The sequence below is a fragment of the Dicentrarchus labrax genome, unplaced genomic scaffold (genome assembly GCF_905237075.1).
Source record: "Dicentrarchus labrax unplaced genomic scaffold, dlabrax2021, whole genome shotgun sequence".
Lineage (NCBI taxonomy): Eukaryota > Metazoa > Chordata > Actinopteri > Moronidae > Dicentrarchus > Dicentrarchus labrax.
Genome location: NW_026136702.1, coordinates 7,537,394 through 7,562,745, shown reverse-complemented (window position 1 = coordinate 7,562,745; position 25,352 = coordinate 7,537,394). Strand labels below are relative to the sequence as shown.

General features: G+C 42.4%; 1 protein-coding gene across 2 annotated transcripts; it reads right to left on the bottom strand.

Annotated features, from left to right (window-relative positions):
- Nucleotides 1–136: 136 nt before the first annotated feature.
- Nucleotides 137–19,572, bottom strand: foxn2a (forkhead box N2a). 2 transcript variants are annotated; one of them, XM_051380018.1, is made up of 6 exons: nucleotides 19,392–19,572; nucleotides 9,056–9,633; nucleotides 6,384–6,508; nucleotides 6,045–6,094; nucleotides 5,307–5,375; nucleotides 137–3,960 (listed from the first exon to the last, which is right to left on the bottom strand). In XM_051380018.1, the coding sequence occupies exons 2-6, from the start codon at nucleotides 9,617–9,619 to the stop codon at nucleotides 3,536–3,538; spliced, it is 1,233 nt and encodes a 410-aa protein (XP_051235978.1). In that variant the 5' UTR covers nucleotides 9,620–9,633; nucleotides 19,392–19,572; the 3' UTR covers nucleotides 137–3,535. The 2 variants fall into 2 exon arrangements, with proteins under 2 accessions (XP_051235978.1, XP_051235986.1); XM_051380026.1 differs by lacking the exons at nucleotides 5,307–5,375; nucleotides 19,392–19,572 and adding an exon at nucleotides 10,252–16,385.
- Between the last annotated feature and the right edge of the window lie 5,780 nt (nucleotides 19,573–25,352).

Genomic DNA, 25,352 nt, shown 5'->3' with positions numbered 1-25,352 from the left:
AGGCTACTCATGCAAAGTGATGGCATTCTTGTATTGTGGAGGAGAGTTTGGAGGGCAAGAAATGTGTCAAGCCTTATTTGCAGTGATTAAAAAGAAGCAGCAACTCAGGCTAAAATAAAAAAGAAGCTCACAGAGGTAACAAGAACAGGTTTTTATTAATATTTTGTAATACCATATATAATGCAATTGCATATCTTTGGCGAAAATAAATCTTATAAACATTTTATCAACAGAGGTTAGCATACAAAAACCAAAAGGTGTGTCGGTCCGATAGACATGGCAGACAACTGACACAAACTGATACTGGGTTGGCAGCTTTGTCAAATGCAACAAAATGTTCATCATACCCATAGGAACTGCAACAGAAGTTTAAGAATCACATAATCAATATTCATTAACAGCTGTTGGAGCAATGAAGCAACTGGGTTTAGACTTTGGTAAGTCGGACCCCGAAAACGTTTAGGTAGCTCATCCACAGATCAACTCACTGACTCGGCGTTGCCTTCGAGAGCAACAGAACATTTTTGCAAGTGCTACAGAAAGAATGAGTGAGATTTTTCTCTACGCGTCTCTCCATTTGTCCGTATACTTAAATGTAGGTCTGAAACTACAACAGTAGCAGCCTGGGGGACTGAGTTAGTCTGATCCGGTTTTCAGCGATATTCAAAACATTTCAGCATCCCATAACAATACCTGGAAGCATGAGTTATGAGTGGCAGTAATTTTTCTTTTAAAGATTGTAATCTGTGATGAGATCGAGAGCTAATCTTCAATTTGTGACTACTCAAGTCATAATATCTAAACATAAACATGAGACAAATGTAAAAATGAGTCAATCATCTTTAAAGAACTTCTACAGTACATGGGGAATGTGTCCATCTTATATTTTACACCCCGGCTGTACATCAATTTTGGCAACAAAAGGTTTCAGGATCAAAGTGAATTAACTGTCTTCTATCCAGTCTAACACAAAGCAAAACAAAACATCAAGAAAACCTGGCAGTCATGGTTAAATTGAAAATAAAAATAAAAACACCCGCTCTAAAGACAACAAACATTGGCAAAATACTTAATCACTATAACATAGTGAAAGAAAATAAGGTGTATTGCTGTAAAATAAAACAAGGTGAAAAACAAAATACTTATTAAAAAGGAGTTCACAGAGGGAGAAAAATAAATGTGCCCAGTCATTCGTTTCAAATAACCAGTGTTTGATAGCATTCAATAATCCCATAAATTAATGTCATAAATAAGGTGATGATTAATGAACAATAATTTGTTCTTTTTTCACAGCTAAACAAGACCAGTGTATGCAAGTATTATTTCTGGAGAACTGCAGCGCACTCTGCTGAGAACAGTTCCCACTCCAAAGCGACAAAAATAAACCAAAAGATTGGTTAAGTCACTGTGCTGACTTGAGTCCTCTCCCATTTCCTGTTCGGATGATTCAGAAAAGTAGGGCATTGTTGCTCTAAATCACAACTGCATTGTGGCAACGGGGGGGGGGGTGTATATAGTGACCACGGGCCTTTGCAGTTTTACATCAGTGGCACAAGAAAATGTTTGGCACTGACCATGCACGCTATATTAAATAGTCACTGTGACACAATGTGATTCAGTACTGTGGGAAAACATTGTATAATTTTCAGTTGGTTACCCTTGTGCGCTTCACTGCTACCTTGTATTGTACGCTGCGAGTATGCAGCCTTTTTTTAAAAAAAGAGGCTCAAACTAGAATTGTGGCCTTTTACACAAGTGGCTCGCAACTTCCCCTCAGTGAACTGCATGCAATCAACTGACAATAAACACTCCATTTCACAGCGTGAGAAGAGAGCGTGCACTTCCTTATTTTGTTCTAGGGAGGAAGAGCAAGGACGCAACACTAGTGGCCAGCCAGAACTGAGGGCACAACATGAGAGCAGCACAGGTCTTCAACATCTCGCCTGCGAGCGACTGCACATACGGAGTCCAGTTCTCTCTGGCCGCGACCGTGTTGTCCCCGTCTCGTTCTTTACACCTATGCTCTGCGTCTTACGTTTATCTGAACACAAACACACACGCTTTTCCCTCAGGCTGTGAATCAACTTGGCCACAGGACCAGCCAACAGAGAATTAGCTGTATAATTTTTGTAATTTTCTAAAGTACATGGTTCAAAACACAAGTAGAACACATGAGAGGTATAATCAAACTGCAAACTCAAGTAATGGAGCAATAAGCTGTAGTAATTAACTGTCCGCTCCTGTTTCTGACTATAAACCAGCTCTCAAAAAAGGACCAGAAGCAAGCAGAGTACCAAGCAGCCCTACAATACAGCTGTAGCAAGGAGATCCGTCATTACACCAATCACATTCATTGGAGCAGTATGACTACTTTGTCAGTAGAAGATAAGCGTTTGACCATTTCAAACTCTTTTCTGTCACGACCATCATCGCAGGTTTAGGCTGAAGTCGACATGCACTATGATACACACACACGCACGCAAAAATATAAAATAAAATCTATGGAGGATAACCTATGGCCACACAGTGAACATCTGGCAATACGTGGCAAATGTTCACTTTGCATAGGCTGTCACCAAACATGTGAATATATGTTCTGCGTCTGCACAGTAAATGTCAAAAAACACATTGATGAATGAAAAGGGATCGACAGGGTGAGCAGTGGATTTGCAAAACAATGAAAAACAGCTTTCATTTGAAGAAGCACGGTAATGGCCACACAAAACGGAGCGAAGTAGTATAGCTAACTTTGCAACTAAATTTGGCAGTGGCAGAGTAATACTATTTCCACATCTTGCTAATCCTGAAAACAGAGCCGGAGCTCGTGTGTAATAAAGTTTATCGCATAACAAGATCATAGTACTACTCCATTCATTCTCTTAATTGTAAAGTTTAACTAGCATACTCGACTCTGAAAAAATGCCACCGCGACGTCAAAAAAGTTAAGGTTGTGGATTAATTATTGCATCTCTCTTACAAGAGGATTCGTGGAGCAAGAATTCCTTTCAAAAACAGTGGCATTTTTTTTTCTTTAGCACAAAAAAGGAGAACTGATAACACCAGGAGGTTAGATTTTGTCTGTTACAAACATGCACTCATTCGCTTCATAAATAGATTCACTTGGAAGAGGATACAGGTTTGAGGAGGAAGCATGCAACGCTTTGAGTTATAAAACCTTCAGCTTTTCCCATTTTGTCTTTCAGAGGAAAATTCTTGAATCACAATCTTCTAATCCAACAGAAGCGGGCAGGTCATTTTGGATAGGTTTCTTGATGGTTCTCCATAGCCCAAACACCCACCCCCAGCAGTTACCCCCGAAGTTACAAAAGTCTCTATATGGCTTTGTTCTCCTGTGTGAACGATACTATTGCCATTTGTTTTGTTGGACAGGGATATTCCCAAACAAAAAAAAAGGCTCAAAATGGCCAATGAACGATCAGATAAGGAGAAGGAGGCACACTGGGACACACGATCAGGGGTCAGAGGTTAGGGTTCACAGGGTCCGGAGTCTGATGGGGGCAAAAAAAAAAAATCTTCATTTCCTGTTAAGTTTTGTGCTCTTGACAGTGCGTTTGGAGCCCTCCATGCAGCTGCGTATACCGGCGAGGTGCAGCAACGAGCCCGCGGCTTCCTTCAGCTCCTCATCCAGCTCTGGCTTGACTTCGCGCCGTGGCCTCTTACCGACGGGCCACTTGATGGCGGGCGGACGTCGAGAAGTCTGGTGGACGCCCCTCTCGTCCCAGAGGTCGGAGTCCTCGTCGCTGTGGAAGCCCTCGCTGCCAGCGCGGCGGGACTGCCTGCCTTCGCAGCCTCCTTCGTCCAGGGAGGAGAGAGACGAGGAGGAGGAGCGAGAGGAGCAGCGCTGCAGGGCTACGCTGCTGTAGTTGTGGTCCTGCTTTGGATCGCTGCTCACCAGGACAGAGTCGGGTCGGGAGAGGTCCAGTGGGCTGTCAGAATTGCCTGAGGAGAGCAGGAGAAGGAAAGAGTGATGAGTGTACCTTCAAATGCAAAAGGAGATTTTACTGGCTTGTTACAGCATGACAGATGCTGTAAAGTTTGCTTGTTATAGTCATGGTTGGTTTTAAATAGGTTGCGACTCATCCTAATTCAGAATCAGGTTTACTGCCTTTTAAGTTTTCACATATGAGGAATTTGCCTTGGTACATTGGTATCACAATGATAAATAAAGATAAAAAGATACAAAAAATAGAGACAATAAAAAGGAGCTTCTATATACAAATATAAAGAGTGAGAGAATAGATTATTAAAAATTATTTAACTTTACAGTAAACAAGCTATTATTTTGGGTTGTTTTTGGCAGCCCCAAAAAAAGCAGAAACCAGAGACGATAAGCCACACACTGTAGCTCTGTTTATTTAGTATAAAGCAGAACTAAGAGTTGTCTCGGCCCAAGTGGGAAAACCTGATTTAAAAATATCTTGTTGCATGCATGTTAAAGCTGAATTACCATCAACGGGGAAAATTAAAATATTAGTAAAAGCCACTCACACTAAAGTGATCCTTAGAGAGCTTTTGCAGTCATTGAATTAAATTAATTAAGTACTGGTTAAATAAATTATGATCCAATGTAAAAAATATAATCAGTAGCAGAAAGTTTTATTTTTTTTTATAAAAACACATGAAATTAATGATTTACTGTGTAGAAAGATTCTACACTAATAAAGCTGAATTTAGTTGGTAATATTGTCAACAAAATTATTTTCCAATAAATCAGACGTTAAAGGTATGGTTCAGCATTTTGGGAAATATGCTTATTTGCTTTCTGGCGGACAGTTAGATGAGAAGACCAGTAACTTCCTGGAATCGCCAATGGTTGCCTGGCAACTGCTCCAGGCCAAAAAGTTTGGGTTTTGTACAGATTAAAACAAACAACGTGTTAATTTGTGAGTGTTAGCGGGTCTGGCAGGTGGATTCCTCCACCTTGGGACAGAACCAGGTAAGACATTTCCTCCCCATTTCAAATTTTTGTGGCAAGCTAAGCTAACCGGCTTACAGCTCTAGTATTTCCCAAATGTCAAACTACTTCTTTAATGTGTCTTTGAAAGAATGTCTGCAGGAAAAATTGCATGCAATCCCATGCAATCAGGTGCAAGCAACGTTCTTAAAAACTTTCCTTTTCAAGAACCAACATTTTGCTTGTAAGAACAGGTGACACACAACATCACAACTTAAAAGCACACAAAACAAAAGAAGATTTAAGCAATGACAGGGTGGTAATGTCAGGGGCAGGAGACGAAGAGTTGGAAGAATAGGTGAAAGTAATGGCTGCTTGTGGATTCTCTTACATGGGTCAACGTGGTGCCCGGGGGCAGAGTTTAAGAGCATCATGGCAGTGGCAGCATCAATGTCAGACTCTGGAAGAGGAGAGAACATGCATGATGGTCAGTCCTAAGGTGTGAAAGCATGGTAGTATGGCATCTCTATTAGGACTGGGAGGACTGCATTCTTGCAATAATTTTAAACTAGAGAAACAGCGACCCAGTCAGTGCTTACTGAATGGACTGACTATGCAGAAGGTTTCGCCGAAACAAACTGGAGGATAAATTCAAGCCACTGATATTGAGAGTGCATCTGATCTTTTCAGACCTGACAAAGTGTCTAAAAGCCTCATAGCTCACTTCTGGGGCTCTAAATTATTAATGATTACAGTGAGACTGAGTGCTCGACACTCTGCACCAGCAGAACCTCTGCCTGTCGTCAAGGTTACAAATCCAAGAGGCAGAGGTGGGGGGAAAGAGGAGGCTGAGACATCGACTGGGAGCTCTCAACATTATGGTCTACATGAGGCATCAATGACTTGAAAGCAACAAATCAAACCAAGAGTTGAGGATAAAAGCACAGTGATGCTGAATGTTCTGGGACTGAAATGTGCAAAGGCAACATAATCAAAATACCGGACAAACACAAACTAAAAAACTGCACAGACTGAAATTTCTATACATCTGCAGGTTCTTGCTCGGCGGGCAGCTTTTATTGTACATAACCAAACTTAAAACACTGAGCCAAGTCTGCTTTGGTCTCACCTTTGAATGAGCAGCCTTGTAGAAAGAGATGGCGAGGGGGTGAGGAGGCACTGCAGAAGGTAAACAAAAGACATGAAGGGTCAGATTGTGTGTTTGCAAAGGAGATGGAAAGAAAAAAAAAAAAAAAAACAGACCTCCAAAAATATAAACCTGCAAATATATGTATGCTTTGCTAAAAATGCCAAGTCCAATAAATAATTGGATTATGGTAATACTGATTTGACAGAGACAGGGCTGCTGTGCCAATTCTGGTTTGAAAAGTGATTTCCAGCAACATCAAAGCCAATACAAACTCACTCATAATTCTCAATGTCCAGACAGTGGCTGATTGAAGTTTACCTGGGTGGGGAGGCGGGTGGTGTGCAGAAGGCATGTGCGGCAGGGAAGTGCTGCTTCTTAAGGGCTTGGATCAAGTTGGGGCGGTACTCAGGGTCAACGCACCAGAGAGAACCTTTTCCATTGGCCTGTAGGAAAGAGCAGGTACAGTCAAACGTCTATGCCCAGTAAATCTAGACGTTCTTACGTAGGATCAGTCCTGATTTCTGTCCCGTTACACAAATGTGTTACAGCCGCAAGTGTGTCTAGATATATTCTGATTGGTCCTTTGATTATATAAAACAAATCTAAAGGTAGCCTGTGGAGTTTAAATTTAGTGTTTCCCATCAGGAATTATTGTGTATATCCTTGAGGCCTAACACACATTAAATCCTTTCTCATAACACATACAAGGTAGCATTTTCTGTTTGCTAGCTTGAAATCTTACAACCGACTCTCAGTGTAATAGTGCAAAACCAGCTACAGGACGATGTATCACATTGATGATGTGCGTGCGTGCATCCTTGTACACAGGCACAAAATGAGGGACCACTCGGAAAAACATTTGCCGCTGGTCAAAAACACTCCACTCAGAGAGTTGGAGATCAATTTTGGTGATCTGGGAAAGCAGAGCACTATGAATGATTGTTATTTATCAGAAAAAAGGTAGAGTGTAACCCTAACCTTTAAGAGATTAGTCAGTGTAGCAACACAATAAATATTATACAGCCTTGCTGTAATAATATTGAACTATTTGTGACTATATCCTATTCTTAATCCAACAAAATGACGCACAGAATTATTTGTGAAAATAATTCTGAAAATTCTGAATGAAAGCTGACAAAATCAATGAGTACCACATCCAGTGTACTGCACTTAAAGCAGCATAGTGCTGTGTGACAGAATCCATTACGGTCTTAAAATTTAAGCGAGGAGCACTTCATCATAAAACAAAACAGTGGAAAATAGCAATCGCATAACTAAGAATTCCTTAACAGCCTGAACAAAAGCAGGAAATAACTGCCCCACAGTGCTGTGTGAGGAGTGAATTTGTCTGTTGGTGATGTGTGCGGGAGTGTGTTAACTGTCACTTTATCTGATGGCGGCGTATTGCCCAGTCTGGGAGGAGAATAGAGCGAGGGAGGGTGTGAGGGAGGGAGGGAGGGAGGGAGGAGAATAACCTTGACTCAGATTACCAACCAGCCCTGATGCAGGAAGAAGGAAATGTCTCCATGGCAACGGAAACCACCAGCCAGTGTCATGTGAAACTGGTGCTGGTCTCTCAGCAGACGAAGGGCTCACACTGTGCACCTGCATGCTGAGCGGCCTGCGTCTCACCATGTTGCTACTCACTGAGTGCTAACCATCATCCCCTCCCGCGGTGGGAAAATACGAGGTCTTAGCCAGCCACAGCCCTGGCACCACGGGCTCTACCGGTCACAAGTCTGAACTCATACTGCAGCTCAATATGGCTACCAACGTGTCACTCCCTGGATCAGTGTGGCAACATACAAATTAGGTTACGTTCCAGTGAGACACAGGTCTGACTGTACTCTTACAAAACCTCCCTGCCTTTCTCCAAAATCTGAGCAACAAATGTGAAATGGGAAACAAAAAACTGACATGTTCAGCATTTAAACTCTATTAAAAGGTCCCTGAAAACCAAGTTTCTTACTATGAGAATTTAACATTTTCTGTCAAAGTTTTGTTATTTCACGTGAGAGATAGATGTTTTGTTTTTCTGATGACAGCTTTGGGGTTGTTTGTTAAAAGTTAGTCAATCAAATCTGATCAAACCACACCCTCACAGTATTGATGAAGCAGATGAACTGACTTTAATAGTATTAGACTCCTAAAAAAAAAAAAAAAAACACCCAATATGTTTTTATGAGCTTTAACTTTGCTTAGTTCGTTGTTAGTTTGGGATTTGAAACCATGTTTTGAGGAGCTTTAAAGTCAGTTAGGTTTTCCAACCTAAGAGCTACCCTCTCTAGCTCATTTGTGCAGCTTTTTTCTGTTCCAAGCTAAATGGAAATTGCAACCATTAGGAAGTAAACTCACAATTTCACAACAAAAGATTTCACTCACTTCCCATTCATTTTCCAGTTCAGAATGTTTGTGCAGGATATGCAGGTGTGTCTGTCCTTGCATTGGGATTGACTCCTTGATATGACATGGTCAACGTCTCTATATTTTTTGTATTTTCTATACAGCAAAACTACAGCCTGTTCCTTGCAGTGATACTACAAAATCATCTCTGCACTTTAGGTCGCATTTGGTCGAGGTTTCCAACTGTGGGATGCTTCTCTCCCTGGTTAAAACAGTTGCACCACCTCGCAGTGTTCCGGGAGATAAAGTCTGAGTGTGCTGTGTTTGCATTTCCTCTAAAGGAGTATCTGTGACCTTGACTGGATTCCACCCTTATCGCAGCAGAGTCAGAGGTCCCTGCGGCTGTGTTACAGCCCCGGACACTGTCACATGAGCCCCACTGCAGCGTCACACTGCAACACACTGTTAACCAACTGTGTTTTGCAAAACAAAGCAGACACATCTTGGCCCATGGATATTTGACTATCGCAGACTCAAACAATGATGTGATGAAAACAGTTTCGAGAAGCATAATTTAAACGGCGCCGTTTTTGAAGTTTAAATCCGTGTGAAGTGCGTGAAAGTTAGGAGACAATTTGCCAACCTACCTTCCCCAAACTCCGTTCGACCTTGCGGAAGCATTTGTTCAGGGACAAGTTGTGACGAACTGAGTTCTTCCAGCCAGTGGGAGCGTTGGAGAAATAAGGGAAGTGCTCGAGAATCCAGCCGTAGATTTCTTTAACAGGCAAAGACTTGCTGGGAGACTGCTCAATGGCCATGTAGATGAGGAGGGAAAATGAGAAAGGGGGCTTAGACTTCAACGAGTCCCGCTCCCTGCCTCTGCCATGTGACGAAGATGACGAGGAGGACGACGGCCCCTGGTTGGACCCGTAGTCTCCCTCTATGTCAAAGAGGGGACTGCCGCTGGGCTGAGCTTCTGGACCTCCCAGGGTGAAGTTCTGAAGCAGGTTCTCGTGGAGCCAGTTGAGGTTGGTGAGCTCCTCATCCTCCGTGCCTCCAGTACGATCCACGCTGGTCGCCAGCGGACTGGACGCACACTCCGCCTCAGGCAGTGTTCCCACACCACAGACACCTCTGAGCCCTGTCCGCTCCTCTTGCATACCCGGAATTTCCGTTTTCTTATCTGGTGACATCCCAATGATTGGACCCATTAAATCAAAGAGGTCTGGAGAGAGAGAGAGAGCGGAGAGAATAGGGTGTTAAAGTTTACGCATATGTAGATTTCAAAACAAAGTTTGCAGCATGAAATAACTGGATGCGACATAATGGAATGATGTGCTCTTCCAAGCGTTGACCTTGTTTTCTTAAGTTTTCCCAGGGGACACACCTCCTGTAGCAGTGCCTGTCTGCCTCTACTGCACTTCCTGGCCCCTCTCACTGCCCCTCTCTTACACGCCTGGCAAGGACGGAGAGGCTCTCAGCTCTCAGCTCTCTCTACCCCCCCTCTTGACTCCATCCGAGGACCTTCGAGGAGGTGCTCTCAAGAAACTAAACCGACTTAAGGCTCCACTCCTCGACGCCCACCTCGTTTCAGATGAGAACTAGCTGCTTGTTATGTGTAAATGAGCATGAGACCAGGAATGAGTGGAAGGTCTCCATCTTACGGAGTGGATGGCTCTTATAAACTGATCTGCAGTCACATGCCAGATTAAGTAGTGTAAAGAGGCTACAGGCCTAGGAGTTGTCATTTAACAGTACTAGGAAATTCAATATTTCCAGGAGCCCTCTATCATTAACCACCCAAGTACCCTTTTTAATAAAACAATGATACTTTTTTTCTTACATGGGTTCAGAGGAATGATTGCTGGCATGTCATCCCGTGCATGATCCTGTCAAAGTTTTCAGTTGAACCTAATGTATTGACTTGTGATTTTAATTACAGGCACAGAAAAAGATGTGTCCAAGTCTTGGCACACTAAAATAACTAAATAAATATCAAAATAAATAACATTTTGTCCAAACATTTAAAATCACTACACTAAGATACAAGCTACAGTCTTGCACACTGGTTGGTGAGGGCAAGAGCACAAAGAGATCACTCTTTGGCTCAGCTCACAACAAGCTTTATGTCCTGGGTGTCACCATGACAACCCTGCCGTCCCTTCAATTAAGAGCAGATATCCCAGAAACAAGAAATATAGACACAATAATAGAAACAAAAGTAATCCATGCCGGCTGGTTCTGCCACAGGCAACCAACGGGCAGCCGCCCTGTAGCGAATATGCTCCTGCTGCACCCGTAGGTGGACAGCAGATGCCCAGGTCCGGGGTGGTCTGGGATGTTCTGGATCCAGACCGAGACGGGAGTAGCATTGGGAGGTTGGAGAGGTAGCGGTGCAGAGAGAGTAGTGGATAGGCATATCTTTTCATTTCTGTGATAAGATAAGAATTGGGTCAAACTCGAGGGTGTTTGCACAGTGGGTGAGACAGGAGAGGGAGTGTACACACACACACACACACACACACACACACACACACACATACACACACACACACGCACACACAAATCAGTTTGTCAAAGCCAGTCAGAGAGAACAGGAGGGGGAAGAAGGAGGCATTAAAATGACCGCTCAACTCTCAATGAGGGGATAAAGATATATCGCATTGAACCTATTTTGGTTTAGAGTGACTTCTAAATCTAAGGTCGTAATTTATTCAGCCTTAAAAAGGATACTCATACTGTTTCTGTCATAATATTACATCCTGTCTGCTGTATAGGTGATGTCATATTAGTGACATTTTGTCCTGCATTCTGCCTGTCAATCCTCTATTGTCTGCATTTTCATTTGTCAGCACCATTGAAAATTCTTTGTGAACCGAATATACTTCTGTGATTTTTATCACCAAAAAAAGGAAGTAAGTCACAGAGCTTTCCAGGCCAAAGGCAAAGGGCCAGACAGAGTGAACATAGGAAGAGACATAACAATAGGAAAATCCTTTTACGGAAGGACAGAGTAAGAAGGAGAGAGCGAGCCACTCAGTGGTAGTGAGGTAGGCTGTGCAAGTTATCCACCGTCTACGATGAATCACAGCTCTCTGCAAAGTAGAGCAATCAGATATGTCAGGAAGCGAGAGAACTGCCCATTTGTGTTAAAAGAAAATCTCTGCTCGAGAGACCAAAATACAAAAAGATATCCCTTGACATGACAGGTTCCTACTCTGAATGAATTTACAAATAGATCAGGGACTATGCAGACAGACAAGGCTGCAGTTTCAGAGGACAATATCATTTTTATAATAATCTTTCCAAGAATCCCTAAATCAAATCAGAATTAAGCTAGCCCCGTGCACAACCAAAAATCAAATGCTTTTGAAATTAAATCCATTTAGGTGCAAGTAGTGGCAGGTTTTTGCAACCCATGTATGTACTTCTGTTGATGGCAGAGAGGAAGAAAGGATGAGTGAGGATGCCATCTGAAAAGGACTCCAAGCTGTTCTTTGGGAGTTTCAGTCAAGTCTAGATCCATGACGGCGCTACCCAATGCATGCGGATGACAAACATTAAGGTCACAGTAAACCACAAGCCAACACAGGTGTGGTAAAAAAAAGGCCCTGAATGCATTGGGTCTTTGTTTGATTAAAAAGGTGTGGCCAAGGTGTTTTCTGGAGCCAGGGTCAGATGTAAACACTCCACTGGTAGTCTGGAAGTCACGGCCCGGGTAAAGTGTCAGACCACTGATTAACCTTAAAGCCCAAGAGAGCTTCACCTCAGTCCATCTTCACAGCCCCTGACCTCTCAGCTGGGCCCTTGAGTGACTGGGAGCACTTATCCCATTTGAGCAGCACCTCCAGAAGACCGTCATTTGAATATCAACAGAGACAGGGTGGACGACTGAGAAAGCTGCGTTGCATCCAGCCAAACACAGGAAGTGTTTTACCATGACTGCAGCTGGTCAATTACCAGTGCTGTAGCAATGATCGCAGTTATCATTGCTCTTATGAAAAGGCATCAAAGAGAGGCGGCCGGGAATGCGATGAATAATGGGACACTAGCGTGTAAAGAGTGGAGAGGGGAGAGGGAGCTAATAAGCCGCACTGGCCTGTTGACTGCAGCTCATCCTTGAAAATACACCAAAGCTGCAATGGTGCTGACCTGATGGCTCATCTGCAAGTTAAAATAGCCCCGCGCACCGCCAGCCTCATCATATTCATGTGCAAACAGGCAAGCACTAACAGCAGGTGCCAAGGCACATTTTTCCCCCCTTTCAAACTGCTCTTTTATCCTGTTAAGCACTTAGCCTATTCAGAAATACACAAAGACATATGGAGATAGCTTTAAGTGGCAAATCAAGCCGTTGATGTGTCAAAAATGTACGGGGGAATGTAAAGGAGATGATAGGAGCATCAAAATGAAGAGGTTCTGGTTTGAGATGTTTTCTGGGAGCAAAATCTCACGATCAAGACTCAGTTGCCACGGCAGCCAATGTTGTAAGGGAAGCAATTGTGCTCATGTCTGTGCATGAAGAGAGAGCTAATGTGGGGAGATCAATACAGGCGGAAAATGCTGAGGCCAGCAGTCTGCTGCTGTTCTCCACAAACCTGTCTGACAAAGAGCAGTGGGAAAGACCACAGCCAACCTGGATGTCATGGCACTACTGACTGAGTGCCATTAAGGCATACTTTATAATACCCATTGTATGCACCAAAAAGCTATTTTTCCCCAGTTAAAAAAAAAATAAAAATACATACAACCTATCATTATTCTGTAAATAACAGAACAGGAATTCGGAACAAAAACTCTGCTTTCAGTTCATACACAGATCTACTTGTGCCACACCCTTTTCACAAGAAATAAACCAGTTGACACAAACCAGTTACACCTCTGTAACAGATACACAAAGGTGTGTCGCAAAGCCCCATGGCGAAGGCTGTTATTTGAAACCCTAACTGATATTTAGGCGACTACCCAGTCTGGCTAGAGCTCTAAAAATGTGAATGAGACAAAGGGGGGCTGAGTTAGAGTGGGAGAGAGAGAGAGAGAGAGAGGCTGTTCCAGAGCGAGGTAGCCAAGTGGTAGTCTTTTATTTTATGGGAGGGTCAAATTATGTCATAACAAATAAAACATCCATTAATGTGAAGGCTAATCAGGCTACTATTAAAGCACGTCTAAATGATACATTTCCAAATAAAGCTACTCAATGGATTAAAACGATCTACTCAGTGCCCGAGGTGAAAGCAAATGAAAAAGCTTGCACAAAGCATTACAATTGGCCCCACACTCGGCTCGTACAAAGGAGCAGTTGTTTTTGCTCTAGTCATGTTTCCGAAGTGCTCAGTATTCACCTCACAGTTTCAAACAGAGTACCGGGAGGGAAGGAAACACCTCCCGCCTGTTGAGGAAGTTCATTTTCAGAAAACAAATTCCGACTTCACACAGAGACAGCTAGGACCGCTCTACACCAAAACAGTGGACTCGAGCAGCGAGAGGCCGAGAGGTAGCGTTTACTGAAGCAGCAGCTATTTACTTTGGCAATCTATGAATTCCACCAGCATGTAGCTTATAGACTGCTGACAAACACCCGAGCCGAACCTAATGAATTGACTGATGCAATCACTTAACAGTCGGGGGAAAGAACAAGCAAACAAAACAATAGATAATGATTGTGATGTTCAGAGACTTTTAACTTCACATAGTGATTTCAAACGCAAAACACACAGTACTGCACTTCGACTGTCAACTGAAGTGAGGCCTGTAAAAGTACATGCCAGCTCCCAGCCAACACTGAAACCTTATCTCTTGGGTCATGTGGCTGTGAGTTCAGTGTACAAACACTCACCACCGCGCCAATCAACATACGCAACAACTTCATATACTTTTAAATACCAAACACGGCACTAAGCGCCAGACCATTTGCTTTACGCCTGTACACTAGGGTCCAAATCCTTGCAATAAATTACTGTAAGGAGATTTTTTATAAAGTTTTTTTATACAGTTGGAGGAACAATGAATGTCCCTTTAACTGCTCAGTTAAAGTTGCAACATAAGCCCTTCCAGGAATGTGCTCTGTATGAGATTATGTTCCATGTAAATACTAGTAGTGTTTGCAAATAACTTTTGTGTACAAGAAACACTGATGCCACCAGTAATGCCCTGCAGGAAAATCAAGTGAGAAAAAGCCCCTATTCCTGAATCATGGCAAACTCTCAAGGAATTCTTCATTGGGTATCCATGTCGGATACAGTGGAAAGACCCAGGGCTTCCGTAAACACCCAGAGAAAACAGCATGAAGACAGCTGAAAGTACCTTGCTTTCAAAGAATGAGAATATTTACTGAAGCTTCTGAAGTCAGTAAATCAACAAAGTGCATACACAGCAAAAGATGATCATGGAGTAAGTAGCAGTAATATAACATAAAGATTAGCTCAGTGCTCTTCTTCATTAAGTTTACCTATTATAAACTATGCATACACATGTTTTGGTGCCACACACAAGCATGGCCTCTGTTGCATCTTCTGCTCAAATTAAGCTTACCTAAGATTGTTCAACAAACTTTTTTTTTTTTTTTTTTCTTCAATAAATCACCATGGTGATCTGATGACAATGCCAGACTTTTAAAAATAGCAATGCTCTAGACATGCTCTAGTAAACTGAGCTTCGTACTTATTCATGGATTCAGATGTGTCAAGTACAGAGAGCCCAGTATAAAACTCTCATTTAAATAACAGCATATGATGCATCAGTTGTATGTTTATATTTGACTTTGGCCAAACACCTAACCAGCCCTTGGCCCGTGCTGCTCTAACAACATTATTTCACAAGTGAACACTAAACTGTTTAAGTTCTGTGGCACTTGAGTTGGCAAAACACTGGTAAACTGACGGGACAATTCCCCATTCAACCCCAAACATGCTAGACGATCCTCATCTTCTGCAAACAAGCTGGTCAACCCCTGTGTCGTCGTTCTCTTCAATTAAATAAATCCTGTTAATTCAACCAGAGGTGACGAGACAAAGACCCATTGTGACACAGGACACAGCTGTGCTTCCCTCTTCCTTTCTCTCAATCAAGGAAACGGTCGCATCAGTGTTGCTTTCAAGGAGGCAGGCCCTAATGGACTGCGTCTTCAGTCCACCCCGTCAGGAATGAGACACGCACAGTGGACAGTTAGGCGGTTAGAGAGGGGCAGGGGAGAGAAAAGGGGGGGGGTGCTCACTATAGAGTTAGTGCATAACCACTGTGACCAATCAAGAGATGTAAAACAATAACTGGAGTAGACAGAGGGGCGCCACAACAGGAATACACACATTGCCCGTATGCAACTTCTGTAAAAACACATGCTCAGAGGCAGGCGTATGGAGGAAAAACTGATGTACAAACTCAGAACATTCCCATTCAAACTATGTACTTTTAGATTTGCAGAACCAGATCTCAACTTGTTCTGTCATTTTGTTGATGTCATGACATTACCTTCAATAGGTTGACCCCAGTTTGTGAAATAATGACAGCTGTAAGCAGAAAGCTTAGAGGATAAAAATAGGTGCCATTTAGCTTCACCCTGATCTCTCAGGAGATGCTATATGATGTAAAACATCACAAAAAAACAGACAAGCTGATCATCTGAACAGGACAGGAAAAGAAAATCATGACCAGAGGAATTAAACGAAGGAGGCACGACATGGGTGTAAACATGCCTCTACAGGCATTTACATTTACATCTCAAATTTAGAGCTACCGCCTATGTTTGATGAGCAGAATGTCACAGGCCGGAGACAAGAGAAGACTACAAACTCCTGGGGATATCCCTCCTTTAAAAAACACACGGGGGGGTGTGGGCAGGTGATGAAACGTGCAGTTTCAATCACTCAGCAAAGAAACCACAAGAAAACTTCATGAAGCACTCAAATCCACAAGCCAGATAGGTCAATGCCAGCAGTTAGAGCTGGAGCTCACTGATTAGTAACTGAACTCAGCTACATATGCGATTGCTCAATTTAACAACTGAGGCCCTCATGATGGGAGGTAGAAGGAGAGCGACACATTCTTTATAAAACACTATAAAGGCTTTCTTTTGGCTTATAATAAAAGAAAATTACACTACTTAGGTACACTTAAAGGCTCACCTACTTTCACTTCCTTTACAACACACACTGCTGTACGTATTTTCATTTTCCACTTTGAATGTTTTAAAAACACTGCGATATGCACACAACAACATAATTATGGAAAGTGAACGGAGACGTCAACTTCCTCATTCTGCCAATCATCTAATTATTATTCAACCTCCTCCATTACAACGATAATGATACCTCAATCCAACTATTTAAAACAGTAAGTCTCAAATGACTTGGTAATTAGGGTTTGCAGAGAACAGTCGGTTATACAGCTTTGAGCTTTTCTGTTTAGCCAATCCATGAGAAAGCAGGTTGTGTTAAGCAATCCCACAGGTTTCTGCCACATGGGTCAGCTTTCGTAATAAATTTGAAACCACAGTCACTCATACCTACACAGAACACGGTGCGTTTTAGAGGACGCAACCTTTAATTTACTCTGGGTCAGAGTACACAACTCTGTGATAAGGCTGATTACATTGCAGTGCCACCATTTCAAAGTGCAGATTCTCTGCCTCTCTTGCCAAGATAGGGGTAACAGCTTCAAGCTACGATCCCTGTCATCTCCTCAATAAGACGTTTTATACATTATATTGAGGATTATGTGACGACTGAACAGGACAACAAAGCTCTATTGGATTGAAGATTGTACAGCAAAAATTCACTTGATGAAAATGTTCTGTGGGGGTCTCCTTTGTCAAGTTGCTGCATTGTTATCATACATCCTCTGGGGAACATCTTCCTGTTCTGTCATCAGTAGTACAGCACAATGGAGCAACTTCTCAGAAAAGTGAAACCAATGTGACTGCAAAGTAATAAAAAAATGAAGTGTGGCATTCTTGAGAGTTCTGGAGCAGCTTGAGATATATTTGATACCACATGGAGAAGTACATTTAAGTATGTGACAGATGTGTAAAATGTTGTTTTTTTGTCACACACGCCAGGGTTTACCGTCAGGATTATGACGAAAATACTGAGTAATTATATGACTCATATATCAATTGTCACTTAAACTGGTTGTACGTTTCAGTTTCAAGTTATAAATCAGTAGAGAGATCTGACTCAACTAAATACACTGAAATATGAGGAAAAAAACTACAGACGGTAACGACAACGGTATTAGAGGCCTATTCTAGCACTTCATGATGGTCCACAACTTAGGATAATTCAACTCCACCGGCAACATTTTAGATCGCCGTAGTTATTAAAGTAATTTCACGCCCGCAATAACTGCATCACTGGGTTACGACAAGTCTTATTTATAGTAATGAATGTCAGTAAAGTTTAGCAGACCCTCGTCTATTCTGGGAGGCAAAAGTACTTACCCTTCAGGGGGCTTCTGTACATACAAACATGTACAGGAGTGGAAACATGCTACAACCACAAACAACAGCAAAAGACAACAGATGGTTTGACCTACAACATGACCATGGAGAGTCTGGCAATAAAGTAATGGCAGTTGGCAATTGACAACATCTGTTCTTTTTTTTTTTTTTTTGTCTTTTTCTGTCCCTTTAAGCTCCTGTTGCCTTTGTCTTCTGTTTATCACTGGGGCTTTAACAACTGTCAAGCAAGAAGAAAGCAACGTCAGTCTACATTAATGTCATAACCTCACAAAAAGGATTTTCCATCTTTTTTTTTTTTCTCTCAAAATCCACACATAAACCTCAGAGCACACAATTAATTTTAAATGAGGTTTGTCCATTTAAAGTGAATGCAACACTGTCAGGTAGCAGGTAGAGACACTAAGAGCACACACGTGGAATAAGTATATAAAGACCTATTCGGTAACAACATATAAAGTATATCCAACTGGATTAAACAGAGATATTTTCCCCTACACTCTGACATTGTTTGTAGTGCACTCTATATCTGGGACAATCTTGTGATAATCCATTACATCATGTGCTTAGCTAGTCCGTGCAGCCTCCCAACCCCTGGTACCGTCGACATATACCATAAAATATTCAAGTATTTAGAGAAATAAAAAGGGAGACCTTGAATTAACACCGACCAAACAAAAAACAAACAAAAAAAAAACAAACGTGTTTCACATCGCTGTCTACTACATCCTGAGAAACCATGCGATTTTAAACAACATTTAATCAAAACAGCGAGTCTGAAGCCAAGTGGAGGGAAGGGGGGGGAGGAGGAGATACACTGAAAGTGCTGCTGGCAAAAGAAAACTAACATGTTTTGAAGCAAACGCTACAAATACTGAGGCATTTAATCACCGCGGACGCTCACAAGCAGCCACAAGCAGACACACAATGAGGAATACAAAGTTACACGTAATGACGTGGACTATTGCACAACACTTCCCGACACACCGGGACTCGTTACGGAGTAACTTAGCCCCGGTTAGTCAATTATTACATTTGTTTTTAAAGCTTTAATTAGAGTAAGTCCCCCCCCCTACCCCCCCACCACCCCACCCTCCCACTCACTCACCCCCACCAAGCTGTAACGTTACCAGCGTTAGCTCACACAGCACAAACCGAGAGACATAGCAGCGTTAGCAGTGGCTCGATGGGCCAGTGGAGGTACATCTACTGCTAGCGTTAGCATCACATTTTAACTGTGGTACAATATTATGGTAATTGTAGTTTCGGGTATCAAACGATAACCACTCGTCGGTGCTATAAATACCCCTCCTCTACTCTTCAAGCTTCGAGCCCGGCGGACAGAGGGAAGTATATAACGTTTAACAGCAGCTAGCTTGGCCACATGCTGTCGCTTGATTGTGCCATGCTGGCTGCTCTAAGCAAAGTCACTTGACCACATTTACTTTTAGCTTGTTCGTAACACAACCCGTACACGCCGCCGAACACAGTTCAAACCACGGTAAATTAAAAAAACACGATCAAATACTCACAATCATGCACGGCGTGCCTCGGTGCGGTATGTTTAAAGACACGTCTGTGCGCAGTTTTATTCAGATGTCTGTCTCACACAATGTCAGAGATCAGATCAGCAGCTGCTTCCTCCATACACGCAGCGCGCAGATCACACAGCGCACGGCAACGCTACCAAACCCCTTGCCGTCGTCATGGCAACAGGCCCACTTCAGCCAATCAAAACCCCTCCCCTCCTATCTCCCCTGGCAACTGCCGCAGCGCCGGAGCTCCGCGAACGCGCACGCCATCCTATTTTGCATCGTGCAAAAAAAAAAAAAAAAAAAAAAAAAGTGCTTTCACTTTTATCGCCAGCTGCTTGTAACGTAACACAGATGAAGGGAGGGAAGTAGTGTTTTAAGAGGGTTTATTGGCTAATAAAGTATTATTGATAGTTAGGTTGTATTATGAATTTCATTAAAGCGTGTGAGTGATCGAGCCGGACGGGTCCACACAAAACACTCCCGCGTTATTCAGGCTACACAAACACCTCGGGGCGGAGAGAAAGGATGTGTCACCACACCCAGCCTCGTGACGATAGTGGACCCTCAACAGGGCCCCTCCTAGAGTAAACGATGATACAAGGAGCTAACGTGACCTGTATACACACAACAGACACATGCTGGGGTGATGCTTAAGCACTCAGACAAAGCTAAGAAAAGAAAATGGGAAGGAAAAAAAGCACAATGATGTAACCTACTTTTTCCAGTTGCAGATTAAACTCATTCTCTGTGCATGTGTGGAAAAAGTAAAACATGTTATTCACATGACTGTACAGATGTGCTTTTCCAGCCAAAAGTGCTACAGGAAGAACCAGTGGGTCGGTTTATCTGTTGAGCTCTACTGACCACCTGACTTCACACCAAACTGCAACTTTCACATAATGGTGATACCTTACTCATCTCAGCCACTCCATTTCATAAGCGTACACGAGTAGCTCTCTGTGGACTGATCTAACAGCCTCTATTTGCTCTTACTGTGTATAAACTCAAATACCTACCATGAGGCAGTGCTGTAAATACTTCTGCGCCAGTGTTGATGCACACCTTTGTTTTTCCCTTTTCTGTCAACTGGACAAACAGGCTTTTGCAGTGGTGTAATGGCAGCTTCATGTCAGCGCGAATACCTGACTGATACTGGAATGTTTTCTGCTTGATCTGTGCGGTGATAGTTGTCATTAAGATTTGGCTGCTTTAGTCAGTTCCTCATTCATCTTGTGTCAGTTTGTTCAGGTTAATTGTGAATAGAAGCACATTTAATTTACGTTAATGTTGTCATTTATCCAACAAAAAGCGTGTGAAGTGATTAATCAGTGGTGGAAGTGCACTCCGGATACCATCATATTCATTCATTTGTTCATTCATATTTTTGAGCCTTTGCTCAGGTTGCTGTGGCATGATTTTCTTGCACACTGAGCTATTCTTAGGGCCAGCATGCAGCATAGTCTCTGCCCCATTTTTCCTTCCAGTATCACTCCTAGGGATGATGAAGTTGCAACGCTAGCAAATGAGAGAGAGAGGAGAACAAGATGCATTAATCACCAGGAAACAGTTGATTGAGGATGCCTTGAAAGGACAGACCCATTAGTCTGTGTGCCTGCAATGGTGCTAATCTGATTGTAAAACTGTTAGGCTAAAACAACATGCCCCACTGACCAGCATCAGAGATGTTCATAACGGTATTGGAGCATTTCCTGGGCCGTATAACATACTGTCCGCCCAGGCTGCTGATGAGGCACTTTAGGAATGATCCTTTTTGTGACATGTAAGAATAACAAAAAAGTCTTTGTTAGAACTGCGTTAACTTAACAATGGGTGAGAATAATTACAGTAAACAGCTCACTTTGTATCAAAGGGAGCGAGGTGAAGGATAGCAGGATTACAGACTATGAGAGGAGTTCATGTAAGGCAGTAAAAGTGGTACTGATGAAGGGATGAACAATGAGGAAGCTAGCCTGTGATGGAGAGAAGTGACCGAGCATGAATGAGGGTGCAGCGTGTGTTAGCAGCCAGCCTATGGTGGCATAGCGGTCAGGAGGCCTGCTGCTTTAATGGTCCATAAATCTGTGTGGACTGGCTGGTCTGATGCCGCCCCAGTGAGACCCTCTCATGTGGAAAATGAATCAGACCATTTTTACGGAGCGCAAGTGTGGAAGCTCTCACCCTCCCCTGCTGCCAGCGAGCCGATAAGAGCTGCTGCACGCGCACGGCACTCCATTTCAGCAGGTCTGGAGCTCATAAAACTCTCTATTAGTGACAACCCTTGTTTGTATGCTGCTCTTCATTCAATCTGTCCTCTTGCCTTTGTTGTTCTCTCTACGTTTTTTTTTTTTCTCTCCCTACACCTATAGCTATGGTTTCTGGAGTGGAAACACAGCAAAGTAAAAGAGGTGAAAACTGTAAAAGATAAAAACACATTCCAGAAGAAACTCCCCATTAAAGATATACTCTAGATTTATTGGTTTTTCCCCTCTTTCTCTCTGTCACACACACACATACACTAAATGATACATGTAGCATTTTGTTAGAAGGCCCCTCTATCTCTGCCCTCACACACACATTTAGAACAATACATGCTGTTGTGTAATGACAAGAAAAATGAATTTTGGCATAAGGCACTACGATGTTACCCAGTATCTACCGGCATGCACATTGTGGCACACCATTATTTTCTCTGGTTAGTTCCACTTTATGTACCTTGGACAGGTGACGGCATTATAAAGTCTAGTATATAAAGTCACCGTCCTGGTCCTTTTAGAGGATTTAGATGCTGGAATAATCACCTGCAGTTGTTATGGGAGAGAGACCAACAGACAACCGGCACCCTGAGCTAATTAGTTTGAACCTCCTTTGAAATGCGAAGTGGAAGAGTCATCGAGAGAATTGTGACGTAGATTAAAGAGTGCAGACACACACGCAGATGCATGTGCACACACATGAACTGAGACTCTATGGCATTTCATTTTCCTAGATAAACGTGGTCAGATTGGTTACTGGTTGTACAGGTAGTATTTGCATTCTCCCCAGGATGTGAAGGCAAACTCAACTGTCTGTGAAGCTGCCAGAGGCCACCTGCTGTGCACAGACATGCACTAGAAGTCCAGACATAATTGCTCTAGATGGAGCAACCCACCGTTGTTTAAGGAGAGAGCACAACACAAGTCCCGCAGACAGCTTATTCTTTTTATCTTTAAGTATTTCTAAATACAAAATGTATGTCTTTGCAGTCAAAAAATAGCGCCAGTGTTTCTTGAACGCGCCCTCTAACTGTCAGCAGAGCAACCAGGCGTGGTCAACTTCTTTCAAATGCAACACTTTCTTTGTTCTCCAGGTTTTGTTTTCCCTAGAGGTTCTCCCAGCTTTTGCCTGCAGTTATCCTCAACTGAAGAGTGTGTTTGCCTACAGAAGCCTTTGTTTGACAATCCTTTCTGCTAACCGGGTCTTATGAATTATGTCAGCAGTGTACTGATTGTCTGTTATCTGTCAGCTGATAAGTGCCTCCTTTAATGCACAGGCAATAAAATGCTCAACATGTACGGCAGAGGAATGATTTTTTCAACAGTCAAACAAATATCCTGTAATTCTGTATTGATTCAGTCTATTTGTCCAGGTTAGAGTGAGCAAACGCTTGTCTAAACAAGCCCAAGTGTCAATTTGCTCCAGTGGAGGATTACGCATGCCAGCATGAACTAAGGACAGTAATTTAAATTTTACGAGGGCTTAATTAAAAAGAACTCAACTGTTAAATGAGACACTAGCTGCTTAGTAAAATGATTTTCTTCCTGTTTTTACATGTCCATTTTATTAATAAGCGCTCAGCACACAAAGAGGTAAATAACTGTGTACTTGTAACCTAATGAAGACAAGACTCACATTGACTGGTTCCAATCATTTCAAAGCGCCAAAACAGGCAACAAATGATTGCCTCCATAGCAAGATGTGACACTGCCTGCCCCCCCCACCCCCACCCCCTCAATTTATGTACATAACTACAAAACCCTACTTGTCTGAGAGGGTCACTCTTGCTCAGAGCCTGCACCACACCCACAAGACTTGATAAACATACATTATAAATGGGCAGGGGAGTAATCGATTACCTACAATGGATGCACTGATCTGGACACAGGGTTACAGTCCTTAAAAAAAGGCCTCACAATAAAGACAGATAAAGCCGAAAAAACACCATGTATTACATAGAGTGGTTAAGACTCTGATTTTTAAGATTGTGGAAAGTTGGTTGGGGGAAAGTAGGGCAGGTCACCATTGACTGTCAGCACACATTACGTTGTAGTTGGCTGGATTTTAGGATTCAGATCTGTTGGGCCATCATTATTATATTGAGAGTTTTTTTCGACTGTTATCCTAGTTTGCTGCTTCCTCTTACAGATGGTTTAGATCTTAGCTGTGCCCACTCCATATGTGATGAGAAGTAAGCAATTTTAGATACTTTTGGAAGAACTAATGTTGTTGTTGTTTAGGCAGTGGTTGATAATAGCAGTTGCTGGTGTTATGAGAATATTGTAGATTGAATCACATTGTTAAGGCTAAAATAACAGGTTACATTCGTCTGTTTGAGTTATCCATCAAGCATTAGTTTTAAGCAGACGATCATTAATTTGTAAGTCATTACACTGCATGACAGCTCTTTCCCAAATGTAACTATAACAAATGAAAGACAGACTGCCTTTTGAGCCATCTGTATTTACCTGACTGTTTAGTTGTCACCAAACACACAGGGCTGAACTTTGGTCTGTTTTATTTCATTGCCTCCAGTGCTCTTTATTGACCAGCATCCATGCTATCTCTTTGCACTTTTAAGTACACTAAAACTGCATGACTCCCACATAAAGGCCTTCAAATGGCCCTGCTATACAATACACCACATGCAGAGGCTCATTGAATTAACCCATTGATCCCTGGCAGTTCCATTGCCAAGCTACATTTTGTTATTCACCCTAATGACTTCTTCTTGCAGGCAAATGAACACTTGTAGTCAATTAACTGTGATGCGAGAGGAGGATAAAGGAGAGACGGCCCACTCTGACATGTACCTGGAGTTTACAAAGCTCCGTCAGCTCCATGAAGTCGTGACGTCTGGAGTAACATTCGACTGGTGACTTCACTGTAAACAACAACACAACACCAAAAGCTTTGTTCTTTGACACTCCCTTATCTTTTCACAGCATCTGGTCCTCCCCGCCTTGCCTTGGTCACAAGCTCACTTTATCTTGTGGACAATAGTGGTCTTGTGCCCAACAGTGTTGTCTGGCACTACCAGCTCCATAGTGGGCTATGACACATATGAGGAATTGCTAATCATCTTCCAGCAGTGTGAATAAGTGTGCATTTTCTCATGTATATACACCACAATAATCAGTCTGCCTGCTGTTTGCTAATGTGAATTATACACAATTACATGAAATTGTACATGCAGCTCTAAATGATCGTACTCGGATAAATGTGCACTCATAAATTCACAATCTGTCAGGTACAGCTGTATCACTGATTCCCAACCAGGTGTATATGTACCCAAGGGGGTACTGTTGCAGTTGAGAGGTTGTGAAGTATGATCTTAACTGATCAAATAAAATATATATCCACATATCGAGTCAACTGTAACACCTGAACAATGTGCAAATGTGAAATATAGGAGCAGTTTAGTTTGCTAGAAGCTAATAGTCAGCTTAAAGCAATTGATTTTCATTTGAAGTAGAAAGCTAAAAGTAATGAATAAAAGACTGAAATTGTTAAACATAATGGATAAACTATTTAAATGGTTTGCTAAAAGTAATGGATAAAAGATTGTAATAGTTTAAAGTTAAAAGTAACTATGATATAGATAAATGGTTGAAATGTATAGCATCTGCCATTCCCTTGTTCTGGCAGTAGACCTAAACACAACCAAACTGAACTGACTGTATAAAAACATATACTGTAACATTC